Raw genomic sequence first — 22,360 nt, forward strand, 5'->3', positions numbered from 1 at the left:
AGAAAAAAGATTTGCTGTCTACCTTCATCCCACCAAAAAGAAAAAAAGAAAAACATGTTTTAAGAACCACTGACTACCATTCTTGAGATACTTTACTAAGAAGAATATGTTCCAGCTCCATCCATGTAAACATGAAAGAGGTAAAGTCTTTGGCTTTCATAGGAAAGCTATAACCCAGTTATAACCTAAGAATATGGGGAAGATGTGGGGGGGAGGTTGGGCAGAGGGAGGGTGATTGGTGGGATTACACCTGCAGTGCATCTTACATGGGTACATGTGAAACTTAGTGAATGCAGAATATGATTGTCTTAACACAATAAGAAAATGTCAGGAATGCTATGTTAACGGGTATGATGAAAATGTGTCGAACTGTTTATAAAACCAGTGCATGGTGCCCCATGATCGCATTAATGTACGCAGCTATGATCTAATACTACAAAAAAAAACAAAACCACTGACTAGTTCTTTATTTTCATTGCACATGTTGGGGAAACTGAGACTCAGATGGGAAGGAACTGCCTCAGGTCTCAACATGTTGGTGACATCTCCTGACACTTTTTCTACTAGCCTCTCAAACATTGAGCCTGAGATGAGTTTATTTAAAAAAAAAAAAAAAAAAGGAAAACAATAGTTTGTTGTTCATTTTCAAGTTGACTTTATATTTCGGTCTTCCCTGTGGCCACACTCAGAGCTCATTGTGTTCCTATCCTCCCTGTTCCCACATACTGAATGCAGCAGGTCCAAACAGGCCTAGGGGATGAGCCTCCCGACAGTCCCCCTCAGTCTCCCACCACGAGGTTGCTGGCCTGAGGCTGCCAGTGACTCAGAGAGCAAGTGGTAGGGGAACAGGGAAGACAGCTGCTCGAACCCCAGCTTAGCTATTTATTACCTGTGTGATGTTGAGCAAGTCACTTGACCTCACAGAATCTCACTATCATCAGCTGTAAAATTGGTATAACTTCATGGTACATTTTCCCTAATGTAGGATTACTATAAGGATTAGAGGTTACACATGTTAAAAAAAAAAAAGCCTACAAAATAAAGTCATGCAACTAATAGTTCTTATCAGCATTATTATTTTAACTATGGTTGGTTTTTGATGAGATCTGAAGTTCGTATACATAATTCATGTGCATTAGGCTCTTTGCACACCCACATGAAGGCCAAGCAATGTGGCACTTCCACATACATGCGTCTGAGTAATGTGACAGTCTTCTACCTGTAGGCAGATGTTCTGATGGGAGAATCCTATAGATGCAGTGGGTTCAGTATGAAAATAATGTCAAGAAACTGGCTCTAGTTCTAGTCTGTTAGATTTCATCATGGCTCTACTATCTAATTGCAGACAAGTTACTTATCCTCCCTGGGACTCAGTTTTAAATCTTTAAAATGGAAATAATAATTTGATAGAAGATTAAATGATATATATGATATATATATCATATATATATATATAGTGCATTGGATCATCTTTAAAAATTGCTCCCAAAATATTAACTCATGGTATATCCTAAAGTCTGCCCTTTATGCCCAGAATCAAAGCATAGAGGGAAATAAAAGTGCTGAATTGTGACTTTGGGTGAAGTGCTGATTTGGCCATAAAGTGGGCAAGTGACTTTGCCACTCTCTGTACCTTAGTTTCCCCAACTGCAAACTAAGGGGGTTGCATTAGGTAAGCCCTTCCAGCTCTGACTCTAAAAGAGGGTTGACAGGAAAGTTATATGGTTGCCTCCTATGGTACCCAGAGTAAGAGACTGTAAAGAGCACATGAGTTCATGTCTGCAAGTGCTTAGCACACAGAAGGGGAACTCAGTAGTAGAGTGTTGTTTTTATAATCATTATTGATGCCAGTTGTACATGAACCCCATCATTGGGCATGGTGCTCTTTTTAGAGCCAGACCAAGTATACATGTGTGTTTTCCAAGCATCATTTCTGATGTCAACAAAGCTCTTTATGAGGACAGTAGCCATCCCGGGGACACACCTCGGTAAGGGTGGACCAGCCTCTGCATGCTGACTGTCCAGATTCTATGATTACCTGTCAGCCTGAAGGAGGTAACAGCCATCTGTCCTTCCCCAGGCTGTCCAGAACAGCTTTTCAGTGCTGGAAAGGACTTCAGACTGTATCTTGCTCAGTCCTCTTACCCAGAGTAGATATGAGAAGGACAAGTGACCTACCCAAGTCTCATAGAGTGTTGCCACACCTAGGACCATAAGGCAGTGTGTGTGGTATTGAAAGGAGTATCTGGGTTTGATTCTTAGCTTCTCAACTTGCGGGCTAAGTGTCCTCACAGGACTTCATAAAATGGTGATAATAACAAAGTCTGCTTCCTAGAGTTGTTGCAAAGATTAAATGAGCATGAATATGACATATAGTAGTAAGCCCCTATTAATAACATTAATATTATTCACATCTCTCTATTCCTCCTCTGATACTCTTTACCCCTACCACTCTGGAAACACCCAGTGTGTTGATTTTTGGATTTCTTTTTAGTTGGGAAGCTGTGTGGAGTAGTAGAATTGGTCTGGGGTTCAGTCTGAAACCTGATTGGGACATGACTCTGCCTCTCTGCAACTCTGTGACCTTCTGCTGGTCGCTTTCCCTCTCTGGCCCTTAGTTTCTTGCTCTATAACAGCACTGCCCAGTAGAAACATAACATGAGCTACATATATAATTTAAAATAGTTTAGTAGCCACTTTATATAAAGTAAAATGAATAGGGAACATTAATTATATTTGTTGCTTAACCTACTATATCCAAAATAACAGCATTTCAACATGTACTCAACATTAAAAAGTCATTAATGACATATTTTAGATTCTTTTCTTCTTACTAAGTCTTTGGAATTTGGGTAATTCTCAATACAGGGTGATTTTGGCAATTGTCTGGGAAGGGTTTTGTCAAAACCATAGGGGAGGGGAGTAGAAGTGTGTGAGTGCTCCTGGCATCTAGAAGGCAGAGGCCTGGGGTGGTGCAGAACATTCTACAATGCATAGGATGCCTTGCACCCCCCATCCCCAACAAGATGATCTGCTCCAAAATGTTAACAGAGCCTGTTTTACACTTACAGCACATCACTATTTAGATTAGCCACTTGTCAAATTCTCAGTAGCCACATGTCGCTGGTGGCTGCTGACTGCCATGTTGGATGGTACAGCTCTATAACATAAAACATTTAGACATATACTTAGAAAACACAAGTTTTCAGGAACTTGAGTTTTGCTAATGTTTTTCTGTGTATTCATCTTTGAGTAATTGGCCAAAAGAATTATGGCCAGTTCACCAGTCCCTGGCAGGCTAAGGACACAGCCCATCTGTCCTGGCTGGTCAGACCCTTCTAAAGCTTCCCGCCCTCCCCAGGGAGCCAGAGCCTGGGACAGACAGTGAGCCCTGTTGTTCTTTCCTTGGGAGACAATGCTATAGGCCCTGCTACCTGCCTGACAGAGCCATTGTGGCTCGAGGAGAAAAGGGCTTTGTCAGGACAGCAGTCGAGGAGCCTGTAGTTCAATGGGGCCCTTTATGTCTGCCCTGGTGAGATGCTCTGATGCCAGCCCTGGGAAGGCCCAGCCCCCTCCTGAAACAGATGGGGAACCTGAGGCCCAGAGAGGGTGTGGAAGGCTCTGCTCGCTCCAGCCTCTCCCACTGCCCTAAAACACAAACTTCATCACACTCTGAAAAGGCCTTCTCAAAGCACTATGAATTCATTATAGCCCATAACTCCAGATAAGGGGGCCCCAGGCTTGGACCCTAAAATTTAGTGGCTCCACAAATCACAAATACATTAAAAAACAAATGTATTAAAGAACACACATGGGCATCTCTGTCTCTCAGGGTCTGGGCTCAGTTCTAGCAACTGCAATCCTAAACCTTTTCTCTTGTGATTTAAAAAGTCAAGCCACTAAGAGAAGCTGCTAGATCTTGTGTTCTCAAAACATATACACACTCAGTAACTATGGGAGATGATACATGTATTATTAGCTTGATTATGGGAATCATTTCACAATGTACACCTATACTAAGTCCACATGTTGAACACCTTAAATTTACGCAAATTTTATTTGTTAATCATACTTCATTAAATCTGGGGGAGGGGGAGGTCAGGTCAGGGGGCAATATTCCATGCCACTTTGTCCTATGCCCTTGGAACAAAAGCATTTGAGTTTGAATGCAGTGAAGTTTTGAGGGCTATACCATGGCCAGGTTCAGAGTGGACACTGGTTTGTAGCACAGGAGGATATGAATAGCAGAAATGCTTAGGGAGTTAGAGAAAAGTAAGTTAATTTCTCTTGTCAAATCCTCCCTCTCAGGTAGCACGGGTGCCTATATTTTTCAGTAATGAAGTATCATTTCCCAGTCCGGCCAATCATCTGGTTTCTTGTTACTCTGCGTTCCACTTCATGCTGGTCTTGGACATGCTCACCTCCATTTGAACTCTGGACCATAGCCCTCCAAAGTTAGGGGCAGGCCTGGATGCACTTAATGTCATACAATGTCGCATTTGTATATTGGCAATGTCATCTGTACCCCCTCCCGTTGGTGGTTCACATTAACGGAAAGGGGCAAGAAGGGGCTGTCTCATTTGACAGACAAGAAAACTGACCTTTATGGAGAATAAGCAACTTGTTCAAAGTAATTCAACAAGTTGGGGTAAACCCCATGCTGGAGAAGCCATCCTGGAGGCCAGCTAGAAGTCGAAAAGTGGAAGGCGTGAGCTGAGAAGGCAAGCCTGGGGGCCAGAACGGCACTGTTTATGCCTAGCTTCCTCATCACTAGCTGTGTTACCTTGGGAGCAAGTTTGAAGAGTGTTCAAAATATCATTCTTTTTATTCCTATACAAGATGTTAAAATTAAGGGAAAATGGTTACAAGCACAAGAGAACTCTCTAACTCTCCCATGAGTCTAAAATTTTCTCATAATAAAATTTTTTTAAAAAATAGTCCCCCCCCCAGCTGCAATATGGGGAGAGTAAGGGTGCCTGCTTCACAGAAAGCTTATACTGAGCTAATCCCCACCTATAAAGGGGTTGGTACAGTGTTGATCTCACAGTGAAGATTCCATAGTTCGACTGTTGGGTCTTAAAAGCTACCTCCTCCAGGGAGCCAGCCCTGTCTGAGGGATCACTGCTTTCTCAATAGCCCCACACACTCTCCAGCCTAAAGCAGGAGTTTATTTTAGTCTAAAATGCCAGACGGCCGAGTATGACCACCAACAAAATGTTTGATCCTGGCTCTAACACTTCCCTGCTGAGACCCTGGGCAAATTATTCTATCACTTTGTGCCTCAGTTTACTTACTATAAATAATAAAATTATGTATCATGTGGTTGTCATGCGAATTAAATGGACAGAAATTTTTCAGTACTCAGAACTCTTCTTGGCCTATAGGAAGCACCGGCTGCAGGCCTGGACTGTTTTTACGATGCCAATGTTTTTCTGACTTGTTTTTTACTATTACAGTTACAAATACACTTTTCATGACAACATACACACATGTGCGCCCACACATACACACAGGTGACTGTAAAATAGTAATTTGAAAAAGACTGGTTCCTAGATAGTTGGTCTTTTATTTCCCCCATTAATATATAAGGTCCTTGGGGAACAGAGAATAGTCTGACTTTTTTGGTTTCCAATCGCTTCATTTCCTTCTTTCATTTAATTTACCAAGCCCCTAACATTCATTCACGCGACATAAAAATATATTGAACACGTATTGGGCTACTATGTAGCCGTTGCCCATTAGTGCTCAGCACAGAACACACCCATGTTCGAATGAACGAAGGAGGAAGTAAAGGACGGCGGGAGGAAGGGAGGAAAGGAAGGAATCTAGCTTCCCAACCGGCTGCAGGTCCCCCTTCCACCCCCTACATTGCCACTTCTAGCTTTGCAAGGAAGCTGCCGCCTCTCCCGCAGTCCAGGGACCCGCGACCTCTGTCTCTGCGGAGGGAAGTGGGTGCCGGCCCAGACGTCCCGAAGGGGCGGCGCCCGGGACCCGCCCCCTCGCCTCCCGCCGGGGGTGCGGGGCCGTGACTCGGGGACTGGGAGCCCGGCGGCGTCGCACGCCGGGAGCGGGAGCGCACGCGCCCCTCTGCGGGCGGCACGAGCGCCGGCCCCCAGCCCCCGGAGTTGCCTGAGAAGCCGAAGCCGGGTGACTCCTCCCCGGGGACACTCCCCTCGGGGGCGCGTCATCTCCCCACCCCTGGGCGGCTTCTCGCGCGCGAGCCACGCCGCGGACAAGTCGCGGCCACCTGTCCGGAGCTCGGGAGCCTTGGCCCCGTCCGTCCGTGCTTCGGTCGGTGCGCCCAGGGCCCATGGAGCTGCGGGTCAGCAACGCCAGCTGCGAGAACGGTGCGTGCGGAGGGCAGGGACCCGGGCGGGCTGCGCGCCTCGCGCCTTCCCCTCGCCTTCTCAGGCTCTCCGGCCCGGGCTCCGAGCCGGCAGGAGACTTTCAGCAGGAGTTGGGTCCCACCCATACTCTAAGATCAGGTTCAGACTGAGACTTCATCACTATCCTCGCGGCTGGGGTGGCTGAGAGGGGTAAGGGGGTTGAAAGGGACATACTGGGGAGGAGAGGAGGTAGTTTGGACCAGACAGCTTGAGACGTGGGTGAGGTGGGGTGGGGGTGGGGGAGGCAGGTGGTTCTTCTGGGTTTTTAAATGTGTAGTTGCTTCACATTTTAGTATCTGCCCAATTTTGACTGTGTCTCTGGATCGCTGAGGGCCACCAAAGGTGGACAGGAGAGGGGCACAGAGACTTACCACCCCCAAACCCACACACATTTTTGAGAAAAGGAAAGGAAAGAGCCTCAGAAAAGGATAAGGAAAGATCTTTGGCCTCATGTTAAATTCTTTTTTTTTAGACAGAGTCACTTTGTCACCCTCAGTAGAGTGCCATGGTGTCATAGCTCATGACAACCTCAAACTCATAGGCTCAAGCGATTCTCTTGCTTCAGTCTTCCTAGTAGCTTAGATTACAGGCACCCACTACAATACCCAGTTAGTTTGTTTTTCTACTTCAAGTAGAAATGGGGCCTCACTCTTGCTCAAGCTGATCTCCAACTCCTGAGCCCAAGCAATCCACCTGCCTTGGCCTCCAGTAGTGTTAGCCACCCCCCCACCCCCGGCCTATTAAATTGTTACCGTAAATAAAACAGGTAGTGGACTAGGCGATTTGCCTGAATTATCTCATTTAATCCTTAAAACAACTCTAGGAGTTCTTTTAGGTAAGACTATTTTACTACCCTCATTCTAGAGATACAGAAACTGAGGCTTTGACAAGGCTAATGATTTGCTCAAGATAATACAAGAGGGAAATGGAATATTTGAAGCAAGCCTCCGGGATTCTTAACCCTGTACTTATACTACTAAGCACAGCCTCTCCTGTGGTGTATCTCCACCTTTCTACCTGTCTTGGGGTTGCAGCCTGTGGGATATCTCTGGCTCTCCAACTTCTTCCTTTCTGGAGTGAAGCTTTTAAAGCCAGCTGGTTGGGTATTATTTAACTTTGGTTTCCTGATCAACAATGCAGGCCATTTTCAGCCTCCCCACTTCTCCAAGGGCAGAATGAGTTCCCTAATCCCAGCATTTTCTGGAAGAGAAGACAGTAATAACCTGGCCCAACATACAATTTTCAGATGAGTGCACTGCGCAGAATTGGATTTCCTTTGGCCATTCTTTTCCTTTTCACCATAATGGGAGAATTTGCCTCAATGCCTACTGCTAAGCTGTTGGGTGCTACAGGCCTTTTAGTGAAGCCAAGTTCCCAGTGGATTCTTTGGCTCCACCTGTTAGAGAGTCCTCAGAGCCTCCTGGAGTTGCCTAAGACACTGGGTGACTCCTCCCAGGGACCCTTCCCTCAGGGACACATCATCTCCTCACCACTTGGTCCAGACCCTGGCAACTTCTCACCCACAAGCCATGCCACAGACAAGTTGGAGCCACCTGCTGTGGAGCCCAGCAGCCTTCGTTGTTGCCAGACCAAGGAGTCTGTCCACCTGTCACCCAAGCCAATCAACCTAAGTAGATGAGAGATCAACAGTTTCACTGTTTTTTTTTTTGAGCCAGAATCTCACTATGTCTCATTCAGTGGAGTGCCGTAGCATAACAGCTCACAGCAACCTCAAACTCTTGGGCTTAAGCAATTCTCTTGCCTCAGCCCCCCAAGTAGCTGGGACTACAGCTGCCCACCACAACACTGGCTATTTTTTTGTTGTTGTTGCAGTTGTCATTGTTGTTTAGCTGGCCCAGGCTGGGTTCAAACCTGCCAGCGTTGGTGTATGTGGCCACTGCCATAACCACTGTGCTACCGGTGCCAAGCCAATAGTTTTATTTACAGAAAAGCCAGTAATTCTGGAGAACAGTGAGGATATCTTCTCAAAGAGCTGTTCTGCCCTCCTATTTCCCTTTGTCACTTTTATTCTCACAGTAAAAGTAAACATTAGCATTGTTATTACTCATTATAGTTTGGTTAAGCAGATTTTTCTTCATAGTTTACAAGGTTACATAATATTCCCCTATCTTAAAGTGGTTATATCTTCAAAGCATTCTTTCTTTAGATTAAATTTATAGTTAGTCACTATTTCACTAAGGGTACTTCATTCACTGGGTCTTTGATGGGCACCATGGTCCTGGGAACGTCCAGTTTCTTAACTTTATCTATAACAGAAGGCCTTGTACCTGAATAAACAGATCCAGATGGCGGCACACAGGCCAGCAGGGCCTGAATGTAGGATGACAGTGGCTGACATCATGAGGAGCAGGGGAAGGGTGTGAGAATGAATTTGGCCTTCCTCTCTGGAATCACCTTCCTTGGCCCACATCCTCCAGGCACTGGCTCATTTCCTGGGTCCAGGGAACTCCCCAGATTTGGCTCTTGGGCAAGGATGCCTGAGCTGGACAAACAGGAGTGAGCGATGCAGAACAAGTTTGATGAGGAACTGAGACGGCTTCTTGTCTCATCTTCCCTTGATTGTGACACAGGTGTTGGATAGAGAGATTACAAACCCAGCTCTACCACTGGCTGTTGGTGTGTCTCAAGCAAGTCCTTTCCTTTTTCAGGGCCTCAGTTTCCCTAGCTAAAAGTAAAAGTGTTAGGCTGCTTTCTAAGAGCTTTTCCAGCTCTGTTGTTCATGGTTCTGTGTCATGGAGAAAGGTTAATATTGCCCTTAGTTTGTTCCACTAAAATGCCACACTGACCTGCAGATGTGCCAAATCCAGAGATGCCTGACCTTGGACTTTGGGATGCTCCCAGGAACTGGCTGTAAGTTCTAGACTGATTGGAAAAGTTCTTGGTCTGGGATGACATTCTTGGCACAGGGGCCTGGGCCTTCTTGACATTCTACTTGAAAAATGCCTTCTGCTTCCAGAGTTCACAAACTCAAGCATAGCTGCAGCCAGTTGTTGCTTTATGGGAAGGCATACTCGGTATGATAAGCAGATGTTCTGATTTTGAAGTATAGCCCCAAATCTGAATTTTCATGAGAAATCTCCCAATTTTAAAATGTTGGTAACAAATTCATGTTTTGAAATACCTCTTAGGAGGCTGTATGAATCCCTGTTCCCTTCTTCGCTGCCTGCTTTATTGGGGGTAGGAGGTAGTTAAGACCATGAGCTTTGGCATCAGATGGGTTTGGAGTCCAATTCTGATTTCACCACTTATTGCTAGTGTAGCTTTAGGCAGGTTATAGGATTTAACAGGTCCTCAGTTTCTTCAACTAAAAGCCTGAACATGATCATCGTGTCTATTTCAGGGAAGTGGGTAGAAACCTCCAGAGCACTGGAAGATTATTGGCTATTCTTGGCACTGTGTCACTGAACTTGCATGATTCTTCTGATTGAGGGTCTGCCCCATTGGGCCCACGTCTATCCTTGCTGTCCTTGGCATTTGGCCCAGAAGGGTAATCAAAGGATGGGATGAGGTCTGATTTGGATTCCTGGGGACTCTAGGACTTGGAGAGCAAACTAAAGACAAAGTCTATCTGAATGGCAGGGACACCAATTCCTTTGTAGCCTGAAGAAGAACCTGGCACTGACCACAGTACCAGAGGTCTCTGAAGTGAGGCCTGGGAATGGTCAGTCTTGACAGACAGGAGCTCACCTCTGAGGCATCTTCAGGCCTAGAGGAGTCTGTGGATTCCCTGGCCTTGCTCCCTTGTGCTGCTGTCAGAGTGGCCTTCCACTGCAGCTGGAGCTTAGGGGTAGCCTGTGAACAGGCTTGCAGGAGGGAGAGAATCCCAGGGAAGGACAGGAGCTAGTGGAGGCCCTCATGCCCACAGGCTGGGAACAGTTCCTGTGGAGAGCAGGAGGGTGGCCCTGCAGGGGTGTGGGCCACCAGTGTAGCAACGCTGCGGTTCTACAGTCAGGCTTTGTCCTTAAGCAAAGTACCTGACCTCTTACTGCCTCCGTGTCCAGATACATCTGTGAAATGGAGACTGGAAATACCACATACCTGACAGTTGGTTATAAAACTTTGGTTGGGTCATGCATGTATTAAGCCCTTGGCTGGAGTAGCACTTGGAGAATGTTAATTATTATTTGGGGTTAGGGGTGCAGTGTGGGTGTTGCCCTGCAGTAGGGGAGGCATGGAGTCCGAAACAGTTGCCGATTCCAATATTTTTAAAGTGTGCAAATGTCCCCAGCCTGACTCTCTCACCATGGTCTTCCCATCCAGGCTCCCTGATCAACCTCTACTGTTCCTCCCAGCAAGTCGTGTGCCAGATCGTAGGTGACCTTGGCCCTGAGGCACCCAACAATGCCACATCCATCAGCTGGCAGGAGAGGTTCAGGCAGAACTATGGCTTCTACATCGGCCTATTCCTGGCCTTCCTGTCCTGCTTCCTCATCGGCAGCAGCGTCATCCTCAAGAAGAAAGGCCTCTTGCGACTCGCGGCCACAGGGGCCACTCGAGCTGGTAGGCTTCTGGGGACAGGAAAGGAAGAGGCGCAGGGCAGCCAAGTCCTCAGCCAGCTTCCTTCTTGGGGCCAGGGCTGCAGTGTAAGAGGACAGCCTCAGGTGGATACAAAAGGCTCCTTGCCAACCCATCAGGAATCCCACCTGCCAACAGGGGACCTTGCTTTATAAGGCAATATTTCCCAAACACTTCGTGATATGCTCACTAGAGTGATGATGGGGAGAATTCTCAGGCCCAAGAACCGGATGCTCTAGGTCTAGTCCTAGTTCTACTTCTTACCGCCAGTGCCATTACAGGAAAGTCATAAATTCTCCACAAAATGGGAAAACAAACACCCCTTCTAAGGACAATGTCTGACCACGGTGTGCCCTCACTACAGAAGAATCGTTCAGTCTCTGTCCACAAGGGATTTGCTTGTTTGGAAAGTAAGATGTGTGTAATGAAGCAATTTGTGACAGAAGGAATTGTGTGTAAAGGCATTCATTTAATCATCGTTAATGCGTGCCTCCTATGTACAAGGGGTGATGATAGACCTTCTGGAACATTTAGTTGAGTGGGAGAAAGAGCCAGGCCAATAGACAGTTGTTCTAAAGTGTGTTAAGTGCCATCATGGGGAAGGTGCAGACTTCTGTGGGCAGGTTCTAGAGGGGACCTGAGGAGGGTTATAGAGGAGGTTTTCTGTCAGAGGTGGTCGCTAACCTGAGGAGGAAATGGCAAGGTAAAGGAGGAGGGCACAGTGCTCGGGCAGAAGGAATCGCACGTGCTAAGACTCAGAGGTGAGAGACCATGAATGATGTAAGAAACTGAAAGTGGTTTGGGATAGTTAGAGCATGGAAGGGGAAGGCTGGCCTATGAAGGGTCTTGTAAGTGGGCTACAGACTTTGAGTTCCATGGTTTCCTGACTGGAAGGTTTCAGTCAAGGGAGTGACACAGTCTGATTTAGGGTTTACAAAGATCCCCGGTTGTATGTAAAATAGATGAGGGACAAGATAAAAGGCTGGGAGACCAGTTAGGTGAGCAAGAGGACAAACAGGCCTGGAAAATAGCAATGGGAATGGAGACAAGTGGTGGATTCCAGAGAGAGTTTTTGAAGGTAGGATTTACTGCTTTGATGTATACTGGCTTCAAGAGGAGGGTAAAGAAAGGAGTTAAGGATGAGTCAGATTTTTGACTTAAGCAACTGGGGAGATGCTGGTGCTAATTTCTGAGATGACGAATGCAGAACAGGTTTATGGAAAGATGATGTGTTCAAGTTTGGACACGTTTAATGTCTCTGTGGGACATTGTGTCAGGGAAGCAGACTATTGGGGTTCTAATTCTGGTTTCTTGATTCCTGGTGATATGATCCTGGGAAAGAAAAGCACTTTTTCTGTGCCTCAGTTTCCTTATTTGTAAAATGAAGATAAGAATAAACAGCCTCAAGGGTTATAAGACAATGTGACATGTTCAGAAAGATACCAGCACAGAGTAAGCAACAGCTCTGGTAGTAGCATTATCTAGGGATGTGTGTGTGGTGGGGGGGCAGGGGAGTCCTGCAGACAGTGAGGTGCCCAGCTCTAGCACTCATGTGTACCCCATATGGAGAACTATAAGTTGCAGGGATGAAGGCAGGAGCAGTGATCACTGCTGCTCTGTTCTTCACTTCTCTGGACAAATGCTCAAAAGGCCAGAGACCTCCCATAGGATCAGGAAAATGTCTGCTTGTGCTCAAGGGAGAACAGGAGTGATATCAATGACCATTCAGATAGATGACTCCCCTAGAATCATTTTTTCTTCCAATCTGCTGCTATTTCAGTGTCTCCTGTGATTTCAATGCTTAGAGTAAATGTTCTTAGAGTTCTTAACATTTATGGGAGATTCTAACTCCTGCAGGACCCTGATGAAAGTAAAAGTGGGCATTCCCATAAAACAACATTTTGCATTTTCACAGAATAGTCACAGACCCGTCCATCATCACAACCACCACCACTGCCACCATCATCATCATTACTAATATTATTAAGTACTAACTATGGACCAAGCTCTGAACAAAGCACACAATTCCTGGCTTCATGGAGCTTCCATTTTAGTGGGGAATCAAGTCAAATTATAAATAACAGTGCCATGAAAGAGTGGAACTGGGTACTATGAAAAAGAACCCCAGAGGGAAAGAACAGAGATCAAGTGTCAGGACATCCTAGGGGAAGCAACAGTCATACAGAGACCTGCAGAGTGAGTGTGGGTTTAGGCAAATACTGGCAGGAAGAGTATTCTGTACATGAGGGGAAAGCACATGCAAAGGCCTTAAGGCAGAAAAGAGCTAATTGTTTTTGAAGAACTAAGAAAAAGGAGAATGGCAGAATGTGTTTGGAGAGGTAAGCATGTACAAGACTATGCATGGTCTTGTTATTCTGGCCTTGATCCGAAGAGCACTCGGAAAGCCATTGGCCAGCCACAAGCTGAGGACTGACATAATCTGGTTCACATTCTTAAAAGACCGCAAGCTGCATTGAAACAAATGGGTTATTAAAGGGACAGGAGTAGAACCAGAGTGATCCCAAAGGAAGCGGTTGGCTCAACGCAACCCAGAAATGATGCTGTCTTGGCATAGGGGGTGTGGTGGAGTGGACACATGTGAGTTGCTTTTTGGAGACAGAACCAGCAAGTTGGACTAGTTGTCCTTAGGAGGACAGGGAGAGAGTGGTGCCAAAGAGCAAGTCCCTGGTGTCTGGCTTTGGCAATTAGGTACATGGAGGTGCCATTTACTCAGTTTCATTTGATGGATGGGTGAGGAACACTTAAAATAAAGAGTTCCAGCTCGGCACCTGTGGCTTCAGCGGCTAAGATGCCAGCCACATACACCTGAGCTGTAGTCCCAGCTACTTGGGAGGCGGAGGCAGGAGAATCGCTTGAGCCCAGGATTTGGAGCTTGCTGTGAGCTGTGATGCAACGGCACTCTACCCAGGCGACAGCTTGACGCTCTGTCTCAAAAAAAGAAAATAATAATAATAATAATAAAGAGTTCCAATTAGAAAAGAGATTGAGATGCCTGTGAGAGATCCAAGAGGAAAAGTCACATGAACAGTGAATTACTTGTGGGCCCAGAAGAAAGATCCAGTCTACAGATACAGAGCCGGGGTATCCCCTATAGATGGTGTTTAAAAATTGAGAATGGATGAAGTCACCCAGGAGAAGGTCCATAAACAAGCCATGAAGAACACTTAGAGGTCAGGGAATGAAGGTAGAGTTAGGAAAGGTGCCTGAGAAAGTGGCCAAGATCTAACCTAACTTTGTGTCCATTCCCTCAACAGTGGACGGAGGCTATGGCTACCTGAAGGACGCCATGTGGTGGGCTGGATTTCTCACCAGTAAGTGGGTTCTTTCCTCCTAATATCAGTGGCCTATTGATAATAGGAATGGAGATAAAGGAGGAGGTGGGTGGGGCATTTTTATCTCTTATGCAAAGTATAAATCTGAGGCCCAGATTCCTAAGGGGAAATCTTGACACCCTTTGCCTGTGGAACATCTCTCCTTTTTCTCAGAGTCTGTCTTCATCCATGAAACACCAGCACAGAGACAGAAAAGGCACTTGCAGGAGTTTGCAAACTGCAGACTGCAAATGGGGAGAAATTAAGCCCCTTGGGAATGTCAGCTTTCTAACCATCTGTCAGTCTAGAAAGAATGCCCACCACTCCACTAGGATTCTCCAGCTCCCAATGGGTACTTGGAAAATCAATAAATGGAACTATTTCCTCATCAGTAATTTCCACTCTAGAACTTACCTTAAAAATATAGTCCAAAACATTGGAGGTCCCTGGGACAAACTTAACCATGCCTGTACTAGAGGCCAAGAGACCTGAAGAACAAGAAAGCATCTACCCACAAACTTGCCGTGTGACTTTGGGCTCTGAGCCTCAGCTTTACCATCCTTAAAGGGGGAGGATTTGATCAGAATAGTCTGGGACCTTCTGCCCACGCTCTCTAGGGAGAAAACATAAGGATCAGGATTCTAAGGAATGCTGTTGTGGGAGTCCAAGGATGGTTGAACATTGAATCGAGCAGTTTTACCCAAAGGAGATGGTGCATCCACACCACACTAGCTTCTTTTCTTCCTTCGTTTCCTAGTGGCTGCTGGAGAGGTTGCCAACTTCGGGGCCTATGCATTTGCACCTGCAACAGTCGTCACACCTCTGGGAGCACTGAGTGTCCTCATAAGGTTATTTTCTACTCTCTAGCTGTCTCTGACTCTGTTCTTCTTTCAATATATTGAGGCCTGGAATTGCCACATAGGGTTAACTGCCACTTGGAAATCAGGGACCCAGGTAGGTCTCAGCCCCTGGAAAGAGGCAGTGTGCTGTCTAGAGCCGTGGGCCCTTGAGTTGTTTGCTGTCACTTACGCTCGACTGCCCAGGCAATGGAGAGGCAGGCCAAGCCCAAACCAGTCAGAAAGGCTTCCGCCACCACCAAGCTGAGTGTCATTTGTCAATATTTCAGCATCCCAATAGAAGCAGCATAGAAGGGTATGGGCCCTAAATTAGCACTAGATGAATTCTAATTCTCCCTCTACCACTAGTACTTATGTTACCATGGGCAAGTCACTTAACCACTCTAAGCCTCAATTTCCCTGTCTGTAAAATGGGAATATTAACAATATTTACCTGGAGGCATTTTTCTGAGGACTAAATGAGATAATGCACAGAAAATGCATGCATTGAGGGCTTACTATGGGTTAAACTTCCTAAATGTATCCTGAGTAATATCTTATTTAATCCTCATGGTATCCCTACCTAAGACCAAGAGAGGTTAAGCAACTTGGCCAAGGTCACCATGTTCCCATTGGCCAGGTCAGGATTCCAACCCAGGCAGTCTATTTCCAGAGTCAGGATGCTTAACACCATGCCACATTGCCTCTAAAGTAAACACTCAAATGTCTGGATTGTTTTTTAACATAACTGAAGCTAAATGTGTGTAGGTCCCAATGCCCCTAGTCATCATGAGCTACAGACACAGAACCAGTCTTTGCTGGAACTTTAGCAAATCTCAGTACTCAAAATTTCTTTTGTTTTACTGACCTGGTGACAATTTGGCAACATTTATACAGTCAAAACCAAATAGAGCTATTACTCATTGCACAACTGGCCTGGCTGATTTCACAGCCGATGTAGCTGTGATGCCACTATCACGTGTCTGATTAACCTGCAAATTTCCATACCAGGGAAGGTGGGGGAGGCATAGAGTCCTCCAGTGTGTGGCCCCTGCCTGTGCAAATGTCTCTTGAATGGGAAATTAGAGGCATTTTTTTTTTTTGTAGTTTTAGAAGAGAGATAGGAGACAGACAAGGAGCTTAGACATCAGACCCCTCTCTTCTGATACCTTAAACTAAGATTTTTTTTTTTAAGCTAATTGTGTCTCAGGACAGCCATCAGATTTTTATCCTAAACAAATGCCACTTTTGTAAAGAAGTGGAAGCACCCTCCAGGGATCAAACTCAGCTTGCCCAACTTCCCTCCCTTCTCTCACCTCTGCTGGCTCGGCTAGAGGATATGAGGGGAATGGGAGGCACGTTACTGAGGAACAGCAAGGAACTGGAGGTCTTTTTCCTAAAAATTGAAGACTGGGAGAAGTCTTAAGGACTTCCTTATTCTTCAGTGCAGTGTAGAGGAAAATCCATCACTTCTATAAGTAGAAAGAACTTGAGCTTGACTCTTGGCACCACTACTTAGCAGTCATTTGACTTTGCCAAGTCATTTTCATGTCTGTGAGCCTCAGTTTTCTTGTTATAAAATAGGGATAGTAGATTCTACTTCACCAAGAGTTTCGAGATATTGGTGAGATGAATGGAAAATTCCTAGTATTGTACCTAGTGGGTGATGTATGCCTAAGACATGGTGCCCAGTATTATCACTGCAGTTGTTTATATTGGCACATACAAATGGAAGAAGGAATTGATTTGTTCTCTATGACCCAAAGGATAGAAATGAGACAAGGAGTAGAAATTGCTAGAGGTATGTTTTTGGTGAATAATTCGAGAGAAGCCACAAGGGAGTCATTTGTCTTGTGAATAGGTGAGCTCCCTGTTGCCAGAAATATACAAGCCAAGGTGAAAGCCATCTGTCAGATGGATTACTAAGAGAGGATGTAATCAGCAGGTAGGAAGTTAGACCTAAGAGTGCTTTGAAGGGGTCTTCCAACTCTGTTTGGGAATACTTTCACCTGCGTTTCTCTTCCTCCAGCAAACATTGTAACTCTCCCAGAAATGAGTTTCTATTTCAGACATTTGGGGGGGATCTTGAAAAGCTTCCATGTGAGCAAGTAGTGAATTCCGTTCTCAGTGAGTGCTTACTCAGCCCCCATTTGTCTTGGGACACAGGGACAGGCAGGGCTGCTCTGATCCCTTTCTACCATGTCCGTGTGCAGTGCCATCCTCTCCTCCTATTTTCTGGGAGAGACTCTGAATCTGCTGGGCAAGCTGGGCTGTGTGATTTGTGTGGCGGGCAGCACAGTGATGGTGATACATGCACCTGAGGAGGAGAAGATCACCACCATCATGGAGATGGCTTCTAAGATGAAAGACACAGGTAAGCTCCCAGCTCCTGGAAAGCAGAACACTGGGGGATGAATCCCAAAGGAGGTCTGATTGGGTTCTGGCCATCTCAGATGCTGCCACCTAGAGGGGAAGGCGCTCCAGAAGAGGAGGGCTGGGGGGGCCCTCCTCTGGTATTACAGATACCATTGATTAAGTGCTTATTTTGTGCCAAGCACAGCTCTAAAAACTTTATAGACATTATCTCATTGAATCACTCAAAATAGCACTCTGAGGAAGATCCTATTGTTGGTTTTCTTTTTAAAAGAGGTAACATAGCTGGGCGTTGTGGTTCCCAGCTACTTGGAAGCTGAGGCAAGTGAATCACTTATGCCCAAGAGTTTGAGGTTGCTGTGAGCTGTGATGCCACAGCACTCTACCAAGGGTGACAAAATGAGACTCTGTCTCAAAAATAAATAAATAAAAATAAAAAACATATAAAAGGTAACAGGTCTTGGGGGTTGAACAACTTACCAAAGTTATTAAAAAAATTATGAAACTGGAACTGGAACCCATAATTGCCTGACTGTAGAGCCCATGATCGTGATGTTGCCTCCCCCTGCCACGGTCTGGGCACTAGATGCTGACTGCCTCCTCCCCTCCCGAAGGGTTCATCGTGTTTGCTGTGCTTATGCTGGTGTTCTGCCTCATCCTCATCTTCATCATCGCCCCGCGTTACGGGCAAAGGAATATCCTCATTTACATCATCATTTGCTCTGTGATTGGGTCCTTCTCCGTGTCTGCCGTCAAGGGTCTGGGCATCACCATTAAGAACTTCTTCCAGGGGTTGCCAGTTGTGCGGCACCCCCTCCCTTACATCCTGTCGCTCATCCTGGGGTTCTCCCTCAGCACTCAGGTCAACTTCCTCAACAAGGCACTGGACATTTTCAATACCTCCCTGGTGTTCCCCATCTACTACGTGTTCTTCACCACGACGGTGGTTACCTCTTCCATCATCCTCTTCAAGGAGTGGCACAGCATGTCAACTGTGGACATCGTGGGCACCATCTCTGGCTTTGTCACCATCATCCTGGGTGTGTTCATGCTTCATGCTTTCAAAGACCTGGGCGTCAGCTGGGCCAGCTTGCCTCACATGCACAAAAACCCGCCCCCAACTCCTACACTGGAGCCCACTGTCATTAGCCTGCAAGACAAAAGTGTCCTTGTGGACAATATAGAACTTACCAGCACCCCATCACCAGAGGAGAAGCCCAGAGTATTTACAATCCATTCTTAAAGCTTGGAAGATGTGAGCGAGAAGGACGAGCTTGTCCATATAACTTCACCACTCAATTTAGAAAGCACCTGATTGTTTTCAGCACAACCACCTGGTTGTCAACAGGCTTTCATTTCTTGAGATGTTCATTTATACCTCATCTCTGTTTCCGGAAGAAAGATCTCTACCCAGGGAGTGGTGGTAGCAGAACTTTCAGGGAACAGCCTCAGTGACCAAATACTCTAGTTTACATTGGTGCCAGCAGGTCCCCCGGACCTCTTTTCTCACTTGTTCCCTCAGTGCCATCTCTCTGCTGCTGGGAGACGATAGAATTTGACCCGTTGAATGTAGCGCAGTCTAAGTGCTTCCCTGAGATTAATCATCAGGAAATCTTTCATAACAGTTCTCCTGAGATGGAATTGCCATTCCTTAGCCCAAGAATGAAAAAGAGCTGGCTTCCAGAGGCTCTGAGAGCAATTTGCATGCCTTCCACCCAGAGCTGACAGGGACACCACCACCATAAAATATCCTGTTGTTTTTGCCACTTCCTCTTCAGAGACAGAAGCAAGACCTCCACTGACCTTTTTACTGTGAAAGCCACCTGACATTTCAGGGAAAAATTTCAACCAGCCCATTGCCCGAGCATCCCAGCCTGGTGGTCGGCCTCTCTGTGTCCACCCAGTGCACTCCTGCCCCCTGCCCTCTTTATATACATCCTAAGGGGTCAGTCCCTGAGACACACAGGCAGTATGTATGTGTCTTTGGATTCAAAACAAAATGACAAAAGATGCTGCAAAGCTAAGTGCTGCTGGCCAAACCCAGTGTTCCATTTTGCCTTACTGTGGAAAAAGAATAGCAATTGCACTGTTCCGGAAAGTGGCCCGGCTGTTGAGCTAGACTGGGCAGAATGTACTTGACTTTTCCTCAAGGAGTCAGTCAAAATATGATTTGGGGAGGTGGGGAGAAGGATGAAGAGCAACACCAGGATTTGGCAGAAAGCAGTCACAGGCTCTCTGGAAAGCAGGGACTAACTTTTGTGTTCACTCTGGTGCTTAACAAGGAGCTTAGGAGAAAGGGTCCTGGGGTAGCTTCTGTGACCTTAAAGCCTTGGCCAGTGGGATTGACTTTAAATTTCCATGGCCAAGTGGGGTGCGACTGGCACAGGCACGATCTGGATGTTGACTGTATATTGCTACTGCTTCTCCAACTCCACTGATGAGCTAGTTACCCTTGCTGGGACAGCACACCATGATTGCTCCAATACTGCCTGCCATGGGGACTGCTGCAAGTCCCCCTCACATTTTTCCAGAGGCCCCCACAGAACCAGAGCAGCTGGAGAGATGTGATGAATATCCCTTCCCTTACGGTCTTGTACCAGCTGCATGAGTGTGCGGTGGCACAAGGACCATGAGAAAGGGAAGTTAGGGGGCAGCATATCTGGAAAGAGGGAAGACTGGGTCCTCAGCCCCACATTGGTGCAGAGCCTCCCCCACTGTGCCCTGTGTTAACATCCCTCACCCTAAGTGTAGCCACGCCCAGGCAAACTGTGGCTGGCCTTGGAGTTTGAAGGCTCAGCCAATCACCAGACTGACTTCCTCCACCTCCAGCCGCAAAATCCCAAGATTTATAATGAATGTGGATTTCTGTCTGTAACTAAAATCAATGCAGCATGTTGGCTCTTGAGAACTGAGAGTTTGACCCTGAGATCATGGTCTACAGGGTCAAGAATAAAGACTTCAGAGTGCAGTTACTTGACACTTGGGTCTTGACCTTCCTTGAATGTGGAGCAATTAAAACTGCTTCCTCTACTGCTGGGAGGACAGTCTTCAGTCTCTGAAAGAGTGTGGCTGCTCTTGATATAGTGGGAAAGGTTGTTTTTGAAATAGGGCCAGTGTATGATGCCTCATCCCTTGATAATGCCTGGGCCCACACTAGGCACCAGGCACAGTAAGTGCCTCCTGTAAATCCTGTAATCCCTCACAAATCTCCCAGGGTAGATATGTAGTATATTTTTATCTTTTTTTTTTTTGAGAAAGGGTCTTACTTTGTCACCCAGGCTGGGGTGCTATGCATAATCATAGTTTCTTAAAACCTCAAACTCCTAGGCTCAAGCAATCCTGCCGCAGCTTCTGGAGTAGCTGGGACTAACAGGCAATGGCATCATGCCTGGCTAGTTTTTGTATTTTTTATAAAGATGGGGGTCTCGTTATGTTGCCCAGGCTGATCTCAAACTCCGGCTTCAAGCGATCATCCTGCCTCAGCCTCCCAAAGTGCTAAGATTATAGGCATGAGCCACCACACTGGGCTTATCCTCACTTTATATGTGAGGAAAGGGACTCACAGAAGGGTTAATAATTGCCCAAGGTCACATAGCCAGGAAGAGTCCAAGTTGATATCTGGTTCTGAGTCCACAATCTTAACTGTTCTCCAAAAGACTAACCTTGTCACCAGTTGTGACAATTACTTTGTACATTCATTTTCTTGTGTCCTTGTTCTCTCCTCACCTGGATGTAAGCTCCATGAGAGTTGGCCTTGATCTACTGCTGATCTTCAGTGCCTAGATCATAGTTGGCACTCAAAAAAAATCTATTGAATGAAGGAACAATACCCTTACAAACAGTTCTTCCTTGCCTAAACTCTTGGAGACCAGCTCTCGAAGCAGGGCAGATCCTGACAACCCCCGCATGTAAAGCAGAGCAACTCTGAACTGATGCAGTCAGCAGTTCTGAGTGCACTGCCTGTGTCAGGTGCAGGGGGGGTTTTCCATGGAGAACTTCATCGATGATCACAACACTTTCGAGTTAGGTATTATTTATATAATGAAGAAAGACCCAGGGTTCTGGAACTATGTAGCTCCTGTATCTAGTAAGTAGAGAGTCTGTACTTGAACCCAGGTCTAACCAGAATTTCTGCTGACCAAGAGATAGCTATCAACCCAGGTATTGGCCAACAGTGGACAATGTGGCCTGGTAAGCAGGCAGGGATGTTCAAATGGGGACCAGTTTCATGAGCAGGCATTTTAGCAGTGAAAGAATTTGAGGTTAGATGCCTTAAGTGTCCTTAGGCAACCTCTTAACCATAAGAGGTTAGAATAGCATAATCAGATATCAAGGACCCCCCCCCAAGGTTTTTGCAAGGATTAAATGGCATAATCTGCATGAAAAAAGAAGCACATGGTGGCTCACATCTGTTAAGTAGTGTCTTCCGTTGGTATCCATGGGAGACTGGTTCTAGGACTCTCTTGGATACCAAAATCCACAGATGCTCAAGTCCCCAATATAAAATGGTGTATTTACATATAACTTAATACAAATCTGCCATGTAAGGCCTGAATGATCCTCGGGCTCTCTGATACCTTTTAAATCATCTCTAGATTACTATAATACCACAAATGATGTAAACACTATATAAATATTTGTTATAGTCTATTTTTAAATTTCCATTATTATTATTATTATTTTTATTTTAAAATATTTCAGTCTGTGGTTGGTTGGACCCATGATGTGGAACCTACAGATACAGAGGGTCAATTGTACTCAGTAAATGTTTCTTGCTCTCGTGTTTATTATTTCTCTCTCTTTCTCTTTCTGTGAGAACTTAAAAAATGAGGTAGAGGTCAAATGAGAGAATGAGGGTGGGATTCTTTTGTGGACTAGGAGGCACTTATGCATAGGA

The 22,360-nt window shown here is 46.0% G+C and overlaps 1 protein-coding gene across 1 annotated transcript; it reads left to right on the forward strand.

The window, feature by feature from the left end:
* Positions 1-6,074: 6,074 nt before the first annotated feature.
* NIPAL4 (NIPA like domain containing 4) lies at positions 6,075-22,246 on the forward strand. The gene is made up of 6 exons (XM_053567336.1): positions 6,075-6,347; positions 10,668-10,907; positions 14,198-14,254; positions 15,012-15,102; positions 17,304-17,464; positions 18,078-22,246. The coding sequence occupies exons 1-6, from the start codon at positions 6,311-6,313 to the stop codon at positions 18,704-18,706; spliced, it is 1,215 nt and encodes a 404-aa protein (XP_053423311.1). The 5' UTR covers positions 6,075-6,310; the 3' UTR covers positions 18,707-22,246.
* Positions 22,247-22,360: the final 114 nt, after the last annotated feature.

This window comes from Nycticebus coucang, chromosome 17 (assembly GCF_027406575.1).
Source record: "Nycticebus coucang isolate mNycCou1 chromosome 17, mNycCou1.pri, whole genome shotgun sequence".
Classification (NCBI taxonomy): domain Eukaryota; kingdom Metazoa; phylum Chordata; class Mammalia; order Primates; family Lorisidae; genus Nycticebus; species Nycticebus coucang.